Source organism: Palaemon carinicauda, chromosome 2 (genome assembly GCF_036898095.1).
Source record: "Palaemon carinicauda isolate YSFRI2023 chromosome 2, ASM3689809v2, whole genome shotgun sequence".
Lineage (NCBI taxonomy): Eukaryota > Metazoa > Arthropoda > Malacostraca > Decapoda > Palaemonidae > Palaemon > Palaemon carinicauda.
The window spans coordinates 117,273,991-117,289,091 of record NC_090726.1 but is presented as its reverse complement, the minus strand read 5'-3'; the positions used below and the strand labels follow the sequence as shown (position 1 = coordinate 117,289,091).

General features: G+C 44.8%; 1 protein-coding gene across 2 annotated transcripts in view; it reads right to left on the bottom strand.

The window, feature by feature from the left end:
• The window catches only part of Hem (Nck associated protein 1 Hem), a 616,888-nt gene that overhangs the window by 392,892 nt on the left and 208,895 nt on the right, over positions 1-15,101 (bottom strand). For both annotated transcript variants that reach the window (XM_068351161.1, XM_068351170.1), the window contains exon 4: positions 1,348-1,490. In XM_068351161.1, the coding sequence (XP_068207262.1) occupies positions 1,348-1,490 (143 nt within the window). The remainder of the gene's footprint in view (positions 1-1,347; positions 1,491-15,101) is intronic.

The window sequence follows — 15,101 nt, the reverse complement described above, 5'->3', positions numbered from 1 at the left end:
GAAACTAGGATTTACATGTTCACAAATCCTATTGATCCGCCTTTAGGACTTCTCCATTCAAACAAGGAAAAGAAGGGCAGAGCCCTTCCATTCCAACTGGCAGTGTGTGATGAGATGAAGGAGCATTCTCAGGTGTCCTCTGCAATGATTCGTTGTTGTCTTTTTCTTCGTCTTTGGGGAAAGGAGTCACACGGACTCCTGGGGCAGCACAAATTTACACAACTCCAATCGATCGATATTCTAGGACTCTGTTCACAAAGGGGAAAAAAAGGGAACAACCTTTCCATACTAACCAGCAGTCACTGGAAGACAAAGTTGTATGGCTTCACAGCTGATGGCAATGACACTCAGAGAACAAAGATCCTAAGAACTCTATGAAGAGATAGCACGACCAGGTGATACGTCTCTCTACCTCTTCCAGACACTGGAAAACGCCGATAAGATAGGAGGCTCCTGCCCCCCATCAACTCAGCAGTAATAGACACTCCTTCCCACTAACGAGGGAATAGACAGTGTATATTGGCAGGTTACACTCACAACTGTCAATCAGCTACAATTATTAGGAAAACTGAAAAATCTTTCTTCTTCATCAATATCCCTCACACAATGAACTGCAACAATTATCTAGAAGGAAAAACAAAAGAATAAAAGACAGTTGCCAGCACCAAGAGTATATCTGTACTCTCCAGCGTCTGAAAACAAAATGGCTACTCAGTGTACTGCTAGGGGTGGGGGTTTCCCGCCACCCACCAGTATCTACTGACACCTTATTATAAATTTTTGCAGTCAAGCTCTAGCTACACTGAAAGCATACTCTTATTAAAGGATGAGGGTTTGTATCCATGTAAGAGCAAATAAGACTTTTCATAACTACTGGAGTACTTAGAATTTTCTATATACAAAACTGAAGATTTTATCAATGACAAAAGCTTATAAAACTGTGTAAAAATCATGCAAGTATAAAACAGCCAATCTGAATCTCACCAACCATCTTAACAGATACAGATAACAAAAGAGAACACATAAATACATGCATTATAGTATGCTGTATTTGCTGTATTTCCAGTACCTCTGACATACCGAACAATGGCTAAACACAAAAAACCTAACAACAATAAGAATGATAATGAAATACCTAACAAACCAGTCAAGAACAGTTATCACACTGAAAAATGAGAAAGGCTGACTCAATAACAGCAAAAGTAAATTTTGGGTTACTCACTGATACCCTACTACTGTACATAAATATTGTATACTGTATTACCTTGTTATCAAGCTTTAATGACCATAACAAGCAATATGAAAGATGATGGGTTGATCATTGGAACAAACGAAAGGTGTACTTACCCTTGATTGTTTACCATTTCATGGGCTGCATTGAAAAGACCTAGGACTGCCTTGCGATCTTCTACGCGGGATAAAAGGATCATCAAGGTAACATAGTTTGTAACTAAATCAAGGTATCCTTTGGTTAGGTCAAAGCTTACATTCTGAAAATAAAACAATTATATACATCAATTTTTTTACCTTATACTGTAATTTACCATAACATCATGAATTTCTGACATGGTTCTAACACTGAGTATTTTCTTTGATAATCTAAATAAACAGAACATTATAAAATAAATTTATAATCATAGGTAGACAAAATACTTGATGTTTACAGTTCCTTAATTATTTCTATTAACCTCCCATATTGCTGCTTCTCCATAAAGCCCAGTTTAATGTAAACTTACCAGTACCATTTAGAAAAAATAAAAAATTTCCCTTTTCTTTTGCTTCAAACAATATATGGCCTTAACAAAGGACCATAGCCTCTACCATAAGTGGTAGGAAGCCCAGGTTGTTGCCTTGGGAAATATAGCTTTCAGTTTCTCCGTTAACCTCGTAGTGATCAGGCACACTCAGATTGTTTACATAGTGTTTTAAGATATCTTTCGATGGTTTAGTTTACAATTATTGCAGAAAAATATGCATAGGAATCATTTCTGGGAGATCATGTTCCACATTCTCTTGTATCGTGTCAGGTGGAATTTTGTGATTTAATTATTGTTGTGAAGAATGCGTCTCACACTCGAAATCATTAATGAGCAAATATGTTTAAATGATTAATAATCAAGTTAAAAGTTCTAGCAAGCCAGAGAAGACTATGCTACCTCTATTTAATTGTAGCAGGATGATGACAATATTAATACATCGCTAATTGTAGACAACACACAAGTTCTCCCCCCCCCCCTTTTTTTTTTTTTTTTTTATTGATGAGCTTCACAAGTTCTGGACATCCCTCGTTCATTTTGTTTAAACTTCACAAGTCCAGTGAATCCACTGTTAGTATAGGTAACTTTGGTCCTATTGAAGTAATTGCCAAACCCAACCCCATCTCCTGGTCATTATAGTTTCATTCAGTAAGGGAGCTGTACATATGCTGTGCCCGACAGATTCAACAGCATCAGAGTCTCAAAATCTTCCCATACTTTACTTTATCTGCTGCTAAACCCTAGTTTTCACAATTCTATTCAATCTATAAGACTAAACTATACTTGATTGTACGGCATAAGACCCGAGCAGATTGGTCTGATCCTAATATCCCCTCTGCTTGCCAAAGTAAGCGCTTCTCACATTAGCAGTAGTAAAACAGGTCATATTCCTCATGATGATTGCTTGTCAGATCATATGACTCCCTTAAATTAAGAAAGTTTCCACTAATTTGGATCATTTTTATGTTTCAGACAATAGTATTCACCATGCACTGGCAAGCTCAGCCACTAGTTAATCTCATATTACCTTTACCGGGCACTAGTAAATATAAATCTAATATGAGTCTACATGTTTCTGCTATTAACCCATTTTATTATTATTATCATTATTATTGTTACTTGCTATGCTACAGCCCTAGTTGTAAAAGCAGGATGCTATAAGCCCAAGGGCTCTAACAGGGAAAATAGCCTAGTGAGGAAAGGAAACATGGAAAAGTAAAATATTTTACGAACAGAAACAGCATTAAAATAAATATTTCCTACATAAACTATAAAAGAGGAAGAGATATAAGATAGAATAGTGTACCCTCAAGCAAGAGAACTCTAACCCAAGACAGTGAAAGAGGAGTTGCTGAATGCGCAGGAACCCTTCTGCATGAAGCCATAGCGGAGCTATCAAACGCATCGACAAGTTCTTGCTTATTCTGATCTCGTTGAGGACTTTCCTCATCAGACAGAACAGGGAAACACATACACGTCCATGCTCTCCCACCATTGTTGGAATGCATCTTGCCAAAGAGCTTAGGGATTCGGGACTGGGGAACAGTACATACGGAGCCTGAAGTTCAGGGGCGTTGCAAATAGGCCACAGTTGGGGAACCCCACAAAATCTGGACTTTGTTGGCTACTAGATGATTCAAAGACCACTCAGAGCCCACTATCTGAGTCACTCTGCTCAGATTGTCTGCAAAGACATTTCTCTTGCCTGGAATGAGGCACGCACATAGGGACACTGAGTTGTCTTCCGCCAATCTGAGTATCTCTACTGCTAGATGGCACCGTCTTACTTGTTTAGGTAAACTACTACCGTGGTATTGTCGCTCATTAATACCACGGAGTGCCCCGCCTGGAACTGGTGGAACCGTTGAAGGGTGAGGAAAGCTGCCCTCATCTCTAGGAGATTTAAATCTTGATACCTTTCTGATTCGCACCATAGGCCGGAGATGGTGTGGTGCACAATGTGGGCCATCCCCCTTCTTTTAATGATTCTGAAAAGAGCATCAATTACTGGGGAGGAACAAGAATATCAACCCCTTTGCAAAAAATTCTCATTTGCTAACCACCATCTGAGGTTCATCTGTACCTCTTGTCCTATGTGGACTGGAAGATCCCGGGAAATCGGTGGCCTAATTCCACTGGGACTTCAGACGCCACTGGAGAGTTCTCATCCTGAGATGTCCGATGGGTACTAGGCGGGCCAGAGAAGATAGATGGCCGAGCAAATGTAGCCAGCTCTGGGCTGGGAGCTTGTCTCACCTGAAGAAGAGCTGTGCTACCTTTCTCACCCCCTGAATTCTTTCATCTGATGGAAAGGCTTTGTGCCGTTTGGTGTCTATAAACATGCCCAGGTATACCAGTTTTTGAGAGGGAAGCAGTTGAGATATCTCAGGATTTACCATGATCATAGATCTTAGTAAAACCTCAGAAGTTTGTCTCGGTGATGAAGAAGGGTCACTACTAGAATCAGCCAGTCGCCCAGGCATCTTAGGAGACGGATTCCGATTCTGTGAGCCCAAAATGACATAAGGGCAAACACTCGTGAACACTTGGGGTGCCATGGAAAGACTGAAACACAGCACATTGGTCTGGTATTGCTTCTGGTTGAACATGAATCTTAGATACTTCCTGGAAGACGGATGGATTGGGATCTGGAAGTATGCGTCCCTGAGATCCAGTGTGCACAAGAAGTCCTGCGGTCTTACTGCTTATATGACCGTGTCAGCTGTCTCCATCTTGATCAAGGTTTGGCTGACATACCTGTTCAAGGCTAAGAGGTCGATGATTGGTCTCCATCTTCAAGACGCCTTTCCCAAAAGAAAGAGTCAACTGTAGAAGCCTGGGGACCCATCGAGGACCTCTTGGAGAGCATCCTTCTCCAACATGGTCTGGACTTCTGCCAAGAGAGCTAACTCCTTTGCGGATCCATTCGCATAAGAATTAATTGGGACTGGATCCTAAGTTAGTGGAGGGAGAGATAGGATGAATGGGATGCGATACCCTGAACGAATCATTTCGACTGTCCAGGGTTCCGCCCTGTGGCTCTGCAGGGAACCCCCCACAGGTGGACGTGTGGGAGGATTGCCCATCCTAGTGATACCGACCTCTGCCAGATTCTCTATTTCCCTTCTCTCCTTGGGAGGACTTTGAACCTTGGCAATTGCTTAGAAAGGACTTTTTAGACACCTTTAGGCCCGGAATCCTGTTTGAATTTCCTCCACCGGCTCGATATCATCCAACTCAAAGAGAGAACTCTCCTCGAAAGAGGAGCTTCTAAGCCATGAAACCTCGGCTTAGGAGTTGTCGATAGAACCTGTCAATGATGGAATCCCTCCCTTTCAAGATGGTGTTAGCCCACAGGTTAACCACCTGGTGGGAGAGGAACTTGATCGCCCTGGTGTTGGACAAAAGGAAGGTTTCCATCAAACTTCTTGTGGATTCCCGAGATCAGTCTTGAGACCTGGTCAGTTGTCCTACAGATTCCAGCCAGAGATCATGCCATGAAGTTGTCTGCATGACATACTTCGTGACTTTTTCCTGGTTGAGGATCTCCGAGGCCGAGTACGAGACCGAGAGTCCCGTTAAGTCTCTCTAGGGGAGTACCTCTCGAGTGTGCCTATACCAAGTGGTCAAGAGGCAAGGCTGTAAGAGGCTCATTAAGGATCTCATAGTATCTCCTCTGCTGCACGTATGGCAGCAGAAGCAGCTTAGAGGAGGCACTAAAGCATAGGGAGGGTAGAGGAGCCTGAGCCACAGCCTTCTGTCTGGCACTCTTCAGCCCCTTTGACCCACTCAAAGCTGCACTGGCCTTCAGGAATCTCTCAGTAGGATTTAGAGGGACTGCAAATGGATTTGGCAGTCAATTGATGGAACTGATGCAAGCTAAAACCTGCCAGAAGGCGTGCTCCGACTCCTCCACCTCAGAGAGGTTAGGGCTAGCGGCTCCTGGCAAAGGTCGTCCTCAAGACCGTAAGGCTCATCCACCTCCAGCCACACATCCATAGGAGCCTGGGGTGGGTCGAAGTCGTCAGGATATACCTGAACTAGACATGAATTCCTTCTGCCTCTCGCTAAGGTGCAGGAGCTCTTACTGAGGACTTTAGAATAGTAGAACGGTCCTTCGGTTCCCTCCGCTGAGACAGGAATTCCTCCATAAGAGTAGGCCTCATGGCCTTCTCTGTCCTGAGAAGACAATGATACTCTCCGGAATGAGGGATCGCGTCAATATGGGATGGAGGGCAAGACTCCCTAGGCACCACCTTTATTGAAGAGGCGCGGAAGGAATCTGTCAATGAGATTGCCCTGTCCTCCTTTGGGGGGAAACAGCCTGATCTTCTTTCTCTTCCCCTTAGGTTTAGCCTGTAGAACCCTAACTGCAGGGGACTCCCTTGAACCTCTGAGGTGCTTTCCTCTCAAGTCCTCTTTCAAAGGAAGAGTTATTTCTCCTTACAGGAAGGTGCCGCCAGAGAAGATCCTTCAAAGCTCCTCCTTGAATCTGTGGGACAAGAGTCGCCTGGAAGGAGAGCAGCCAACAGAGGAATTCTCGGTGTACCGCCTAAGGATTGCGAACAAGGAATGACCCAAGTCAGAGACTCCCATATTACCTTGAATAATACACTTAGCCTTAGGGGGTCTCTAGCTCCCGATGAACTGGGAGAGGGATCCTTCGGATGGCCCGGAGCCCTAGTCTAGGAACCTGGGAAGGTTTCCTTGTCTCCTTTCCTGCAGGAATGGTTGGCAGCGGTCTACCTTTTGGGGGAGGTGCTAGGCGTTGGAACCTTGGAGCATCGGAGTGCTATGGAGCTTCTCCTAAGCCTGCAGGCTCAGCGATACCGTTACAAGAACCCGAAGGAACTACATGACTTGAAGCCGAAGGTCCAAAACTCCTTCACCCGACAACCTCCAAAGGGGAATGTCTAGCAGAAACCTCTGAAGGAGGAGACTGCTGAGGACCAAAAAGCTCAGAAGCTTCCTCTCTCGGAAGAGAGGTATGTCCTCCTGGAAGAGAACATCGCCTAGGACTATGCTCTATGCCCCCAGTGGGGGAAGCATAGGCGTAAGTCACCCACTGGTCACAAGCATTCTCTCTCGCGAATGAGAGGTATGTTTCCCCGGAGGACTTTGCTGTCCTACTGCCCCTGAAGGAAAAGCAATGACTTCGGCGTCTGTTACGGGAGACCAAAAGTCAGACTGACGGGCACCAGAACTTGCGCCCACAGGGGAGGGCTGCACTTCTGAAGAAGTCTTGGCAGGAGAAAGCAGCAGCAACCATCCTCTACAGAACCAGAAAGATAAGTGGGTGCTCAGCCCAGGTGTGTGAGTGAGCGGGGTAGCCGGCTAACTCCCACCCCTCCCGCTAACTAGCGGTTGGGGGGGTTATCCCTCGCTAAAATTATCGTGGCTCGTCTTTCAGCTTTGTCAAAAGTATATCCCGCTAAATAGTGAAGGGATTATATATAGTGTCGGAACAACTACTTATTATATCGTGATAAAATCAAACAATATTTTTTTTTCAGAAACTTTGTTCTACATTCGCCATTTACATTTAACTACTCAATGTGCACATCTATTAGTTCCCACAAATTTCTCTTTATGCTTCTGCAGTTTCGAACAGCTTTCCCACATTCCTAACAGAATATCGCAGTATATTTTCTTGATTTTTTCTTCTTAGTGAATAAGGGCAAAATGCAAAAATGTGTACCTAAAGCTACTTAATCTTGTTTACTATCATATGATAATTAGAATATGAGCAAAACAACTACTATCTAATTCAATTGTTCGTGACAAAACACATGGTTTTGGTTTTGTTGTTACTGTCTGTATGCATTTCACATGCAAATTGCCTAATTCATTCCAAACTCTACAAAACACCACATTAAATCTTGTATTAAAGCTAAAGTATAACCACAATGAAATACTGAACAGCCAATTACATTTGAACCATTCAATATACCTAAACTAACTATTAACACCTGCAATTAAGTGGTTATTGCAACAATGTAATAATAAATGGAAAATAATACAATACATACAGTATAGTACTGCGCATATACAAAATATACAGTACCATATGTACTGCACTATTATAGTTACCCCTGTTATAAACTACAGCTACATTTTCTATTATCTAAACCCATTTTCTTCAACTTTTTATTGGGTGACTATTTTATTCTCGGCCTGGCTGGCAAATCTCTCTTCTTAAAATAAAACACTTTTAGCAAAGCGAGTCATAAAAATATTCGCATCTCGTTTCGTAGCTTGAAAATTTTGCAAGCAGATTCTTTCGTAAAGAGAGGTATGACTGTATTCAAATTTGTATTTATATTTAAAAACTTAGCAAATTAAAATATCATATATGCATTGCTTACATTCAAATCAGCTGATCAAACCTGCATAGTCCATCGTCAACCTCAATTTTCGAATCAAATAACTCCCTTATTAATAAGGCATGTTACCAGCAATGCACGATACAATGGATATTGAGCGAAGCGAAAAATCTGATTTTGGGTGAGATAGCCATGTCGTCCTGATGGAAGGTTCCTTTAGTAGCTTCCTAAGGGTATATATGACTACAGTGGATATTCCCAGAGAATTAAACTAAAGGTTTCCAGAATTCTAACTTCTGGCGCAAGTACTCTTAAGGTTGTCTTTTAGGATATCGCATAATAACAGGGGACGTATTCTTGACACGCCACATAGCTATCTGCACCCCACATAGCGTTTACGTTTCGAGGAGGAAGTTGGTGACAAGATATGGGAGGAGCCGTTACAAAGTTCTCCTCCTCGGTTACTGTTATGGGTACTCGGATGACATCATAAGCGACGCCATCTCGGCTGACGTTATCACCGCCCGCGAACTCCATTCCTTTTAGTGTTAAGACAAGCCCCCATGATACAGTAAGATCGGGAGGGGGCCTGCAAAGGCCTAATAAAGAATAAAGGGTGGGTCCATCAGGACGACATGGCTATCTCACCCAAAAATAGATTTTTCGCTTCGCTCAAAATCCGTTTTTTTTGGGCTCAGGCCATGTCGTCCTGATGTGGAAGTGTAACAGACTATTAATGTACCGTGGATTTTTTCCTCTCAGTAGTGCCTTCGACTTCTAGACAATATTCCTTTGGTCTAATGATCCAAGAGACCTGTGACATTACCGGTATATGTCACTTCAGATAAGCATGTACTATGTTACCGCTTCCCGGCCCCTAGCACGGATGAGTCCTATTGGACTTGTGGAAAGTCTCAAAGTTGCATGATAAATTGAACTCACCCAGCATCAAGAAGTACCTGCCGGTCCCAGAGCAAGGTAATAGGTAAGGTAAGTATGAAGTGTTGAAACAAATTACCTCGGACTAGATGAGTTTGTTTAAGCAGAGGAACGATAGAATTCTATTGTTCAATCACCTTATACCTAATAGAGGGATAGTATAACTCTCAAACAGTTTTTTATTACAATGTTAGGGCGAAATAAGACGCACGAAAACAGTAAATTCATTTATTAGCAATAAATGAGACTTAGCATACATAAAAAAAAAAAACTCTTAAATGTAAATTTGTAATAAAATGTAAATCAGTTACATAGACTTGGGACATTAGCAGAAATGGTTGTGGTATCTGAAAAGGAAAACTTGCCATCACACATGTCAATTCCGTAGGAATTATAATGTCTTTCTGAAAAATGTCTTAGATACACTTCATGTTTGAAAACATGTCGCACAATTGTTTAGTCTATGTGACTTCACCTTAGTATATTTAGAACAGTCCGTAGTGTCACCACGGTGACACAATTTTCACTATGTTGCGCACTAGGGTCAACACACACACCCTTAGAGTTAAAGTCCCATATAACTTACTGTTCTTCGCAGCACTAAGCAGCAAGTTTTAACACACTACCTGCAGCTACCACGAAGTGTTTAACTTCTTGCACCTGCTTCGCGTAGTGTTTATAGAACGCTCTCGATTACTTCCATCCCGTGAATGAGCGAAGACTCTCGAAGTTCATCGACTGGAAGAAATTCAAGCAAGAGGCGACTTTCCTGGGATCGTGACCTGCAGGTGTACTATCAGGATCCGCCCTGCAAATGAAGTAGGTGATCTTTGCCCTTAGTTGTTTAAGTGACAAGTCGGAACCCGATGTTTCTCCTTTAAAGAGCTGTCCTCCACCGAAGTCTGAAGTTCTTCGAAAATAGACCTTTAGACTCTCCACTGGACACAGGGAGATATCTTCCTTCAGAGGGCAGATTCTCCAGGGACCCCTCCTCTTAGTGGGTAGCTCGTTCTTGGCGAGAAACGTTGGGTCAGGAAAGAGGGTGAGTTTGCCTGTTTCTGCGAACTGGATCTGGACTGCTTCCCTTGATAATGCCACAATCTCACTGACTTTAGCCCCCGAGGCTAGAGCAAACAAGAAAATCACTTTGAGTCAAATCCTTCAGAGGGCAAGTCTCATTGTCCAAACCAGAGGCAAAATGTAGCACCTTGTCAAGAGACCAGGAGATGGGTCTCAGAGGGGCTGCAGGTCTGAGTCTAGTGCATGCCTTCGGCAACTTGTTGAAGATTTCGCTAGACAGGTCTATTTGGAAGGCAAATAGTAAGGGTCTTGTCAGGGCCGATTTGCAAGTGGAAATCGTGTTGGCTGCCAAGCCTTGTCCATGAAGGTGAATGAAGTAGGACAAACAAAAATCCATTGATATTTCCTTGGGATTTCTCGCCTTGACAAAGGCCACCCATTTCTTCCAAGATGACTCATATTGCCTTCTGGTAGATTTAGTTTTATATTCCTCTAAGAAGTCTGGGCTTTCCTTCGAGATCCCAAACCTCTTCTTGACGGCTAGGGAGAGAAAATTATGAAATGAAGGTCAGGGTTTTCTGTGATTAAGCGAAGACAGTCGACTTCTGAACTTGTTGGGATAGAACTGGGTCCGGCAGGGGAATTAGCATGGGTTGTAACTCCAGGATCAATGGGAACCAGTTGCTCCAGGGCCACTTGGGAGCCACTAGGGCCGCTATTCCTTGGAAGGATCTCAGCTTGGTGAGGACTTTTAGCAGAAGGTTGGGAGGAGGGAACAGGTAAATCTTGGTCCATCTGCGAGGAAGTTTCTTGTTGTCGTTCGTTGCGAAGAGGTCGATCTGCAGTTCCGGGACTTTTTGGGTGATGAACGAGAATGCGTCTGCATCTAGGGACCATTCTGACTCTACCAGGGCCGTCCTGGATAGAGCATCCGCCGTCACGTTGCAGAATCCTTGTAGGTGAACTGCTGAGAGGTGCCATCTTTTCTTCTCCGCAAGGCGGAAGATGGGCAACAACACTTGGTTGAGTTGGGGCAATCTTGAGCCCTGACGATTCAGACATCTGACCATGATGTCGCTGTCCAAGGTCAGTCGGATGTGGGGACAGCCTCTTCAGGGTCAGAAGGACTGCCATGGCCTCCAAGATGTTGATGTGATACATCTTGAATAGGGGAGACCATGTTCCTTGAACTTGACGTTGATGGGAGTGACCCCCCATCCTTCTAGCGATGCGTCCGTATGGATGACGATCGAGGGTGGAGGTAGTTGTAAAGGTACCGACCTCTTGAGCTTCTTGGCCTCCGACCATGGCTTGAGGAGTGATCGTAGCCGAGTCGGCAGAGGTCTCTTGAGATCTCTTCAAGCGTTTGATGCGTATCTTCTCCAGACTCCCGATGCATCTTTTAGCTGTGCTCTTAGCACTGGGTCTGTCACTGAAGCGAACTGGAGGGAGCCGAGCACCCGTTCCGGTTGTCGTCTTGAAATCCGTTTGGATTTGAGAAGTCTCTTGACAGACCTCGCTATTTCCTTTCTCTTCTTTAGCGGAATGGAATGACGGTGTGACTGGAGGTCCCAATGGATGCCTAGCCATTGGAACTTCTGAGCTGGAGAAAGTCGAGACTTTTTGGTGTTTATCTTGAAGCTTATCTTGAAGCCCAGATGTTCCAAGAACTGGATCACCTTCGTGGAAGCTTGCAGGCATTCCTCTTCTGATGCTGCCCACACCAGCCAAGCGTCCAGGTAAGCCATCACCTGGACGCCTTGTAGGCGTAGTTGTTGAAGGATTGTCTCTGCGAGCTTTGTGAAGATCCTTGGGGCTATGTTTAGCCTAAAAGGGCATGGCTCTGAAGGCGTACTGTCTTCTTTGAAGCCTGAATCCTAGGTAGGAGGAGGTCTGGTGATTCATTGTAATGTGCCAGTAGATGTCCGCCATGTCTATCGAGACTGTATATGCCTTTTGAGGCAGTAGGGCTCGTATGTGCTGAAGAGTCAGCATTTTGAACTTGTCGTTCATGATGAACTTGTTGAGAGGGGACAAGTCCAGAATGACTCTGAGTTTGTCGGAGTCCTTCTTGGGAACACAGAATAGTCTTCCTAGGAACCTGATGGACTTTGCCCTCTTGATCACCTTTTTGTTCGAGAGTTCTTGGACGTATTCTTCCAGAACGGGGTGGTGTTGGAAGAATCGGTGGAACACTGGTGGTGGTGTTCTCCAGCTCCAGCCTAGTCCATTCTTGATGATACTGTGAGCCCCGGGATGGAAGGTCCAACGATCCTGGAAGAGGCGGAGTCTTCCTCCCACCGGAAGCATCTCATTGCTTCTGGTTTCCAGAGGGCTTACCTCCTCAACCACCTGCTTCCCTGCCTCCTCTCCCTATGGAGGGACGTCTAGAGGAGTCTCTACCGGTGCCTCTACCTTTGGGACGAAAGGTAGTCGTCTGCCTCTCGCAGGCGGGTGTGAAGGCTGGTGACTGAGTCACCAAAGGCTGGGGTACAAGTTGGAAGGTTTGTTGGGGCTGCTGAGCCACCAATTGGGAAGCAGTGGTCACAGGAAGCTGGTGTTTAGCCTGACGAGGCTGTGGTCATGGCCTCTTGGACTTCTTCTTCGGTTGGGGGCCCTCATCCGGAGATTTCCTTTTTCATGACATGCCCCAGTTTTGGAGAAGGTTCCTGTTATCCGTGGCGACCTTGTCAACAATCTCCTTAACCAAGTCATTGGGGAAGAGATCTTTTCCCCAAATGTTAGAGGATATCAGCTTCCTTGGTTCGAGTTTGACCGCGGCTGATGCAAACACGAACTCTCTGCAGGACCTCTGTGCTCTGACGAAGCTATAGAAGTCCTTCGTCAGAGTCGCTAGGTGGGTCTTGGCTAAGACCATGAAGATGCCTGGGGTCCTATGTTCCCCAGCTATTGTCTCCATTATCACTTGGAGGGAAAGGGAGGCGGCCAGCCTCTCTTTCGTATCCTATTTCCGACGAAGGAGATATTCAGAGAGCATGGGGAGGTTCTCCCTGAACTGTCGTCCAGCGATGTCGGCCTCCAACTTTCCCACGGAGAAAGTTAACTGGATGTCCTTCCAGTTCTTGTCGTCGGGGGGTAAGGCGAGGGGTAAGGCGAGGGAGAAGGGCCTACATTCCTTCAATGTAGGGCAGGGTTTCCCTTCCTCCACCGCCTTAAGCACTGCCAGGAGAGAGTTCTCCGCGAAGGGGAAGACCATGGTGGTTGGAGCAAGAAAGGACGGGTGTTTCTTGCTAAGGGCCGGCACCTTAGAGTTGGTGTAGCCCTTGTCCTTCAAGCAACCGGCTAGCAGGGATTGAGCCTTTGCATGGTCAAACATGATGACCTCCTTCGGCTCAGTTTCTTCCTTCGAAACAGGTTCTGACTTGAGGTGGATAAAGCAGTCTGGGTACGCCTCAAAGCTAGGCCAGAATTCCACCTCTTCAAGGGGAATAGCGCCTAGTTTGTCGTTGACGACGATCCTACCGCTTGTGATGGGCATGTACTCAGCATGCCTCCACGGGTTGGTCACAGAGCAGGTAGGAAGGTCCTTGACGTTCAGCCTCCTCTGAGGCTCGCGTCGCTTCGTCAAGCGAAGGATTTCCTTCTTGAGATCCTCATCTCTCTTGCGGAACCTCTCCTCGAGGATCGCCATCATGGCCTGAAAGTTGTCCATGGGATCGTCTGTTCTCGTGGGCATAGGAGTGGACGATGTAGAGGGGACTTGTTTCGAGATGACTACGGAAGCTACGGAGGGCGCAGCGGCGCCTTCTTCTTCGGAGTCAGGAGCCGTCATAGGTTCCTCGTCTTGACCATCGGCCATCAGGGTCCTCTCGGTGATGTCCGACATCCTGTCATCTTCGAGATGGATATCTTGAAGTGCGTCCGAAACGTCTGGGTCGACCATCAGCTGGATGCAAGGGATCTCGGGTTTGGGGATGACAGCATCCGCAGATGCTTTAGGGAAGAGCATAGCTGTCATCTTCTCGCTGGGAAGGTAAGGCCCCGTGGCGTTCTTTTAGAAACCACGCACCCACTTACGCAGTTTCTCTCAAGCGATGTCCCTTGACTCTGCAGACTTGGGAGTCTCGAATGCCTCATTCAGCAGGTCATTGCAAGTCGTGCATACCTGCGGGTCCCAGTACCTCAGAGATCCCTGGGTGACGGAGCAGCTGGCGTGGGTTCGGCACGCCTGGTGGCCGTAGAAATCACGGCGCCGAACGCTGCAGAAGGCGCTCTCGCAGCGAATGTACTCCTCCTGTAAAGAAAGAAAGGGTACATGAGTAAGCGGGAGTCTATAATGATAGACTTAGAATAATCTTAGAATACAGTGAACTCGCGTTTATCGCGGTAGATAGGTTCCAAACCCGACCGCGATAGGTGAAAATCCGCAAAGTAGGGACACCATATTTACCTATTTATTTAACATGTATATTCAGACTTTTAAAACCTTCCCTTTACGTAGTACTGTTAACAAACTACCCTTTAATGTACAGAACACTTAAAGCATGTACAACAGTATCCTAAACTAAAACAGGCACAAATATTAAAAGCGATTTTATATCATGTGTTTCCTAAACACGCCAAAAAGCACGATAAAAAATGACAACCAATGTTTTGTTTACGTTTATCTCTGATCATAATGAAGAAACAAACGCATTTACACATCTGTGTATAGGTTAGTTTTTGCATCGACTATATTGATTATATGTTCACTTTGTTATTACCAATGTTTTACTTAATTTTTCTTAGGACTTCCAAATAAATGAAATGAATGCCATTTATATAATGTTTTTCTTTATGACGCCGCCTGAAACGGAAACCTTCCATTCGTTTACTGTACGCTCCATCTTCGATCGTAATAAACAAACGAAGGCATTAAACGCGCATGATGAAAGTGATAAATAATGATATTAAAAGCTTTTAGTAAATATGTTATTACAAATATTATTTACCGTATCTATATAAAATCCTACATACGTAGGCAAAGCAAGAAAATTTTTTTTCTTTTTTTTTTTGGCGTTTTAATCAACAATAACAACCTGCCGCTAATGACCGAATGATA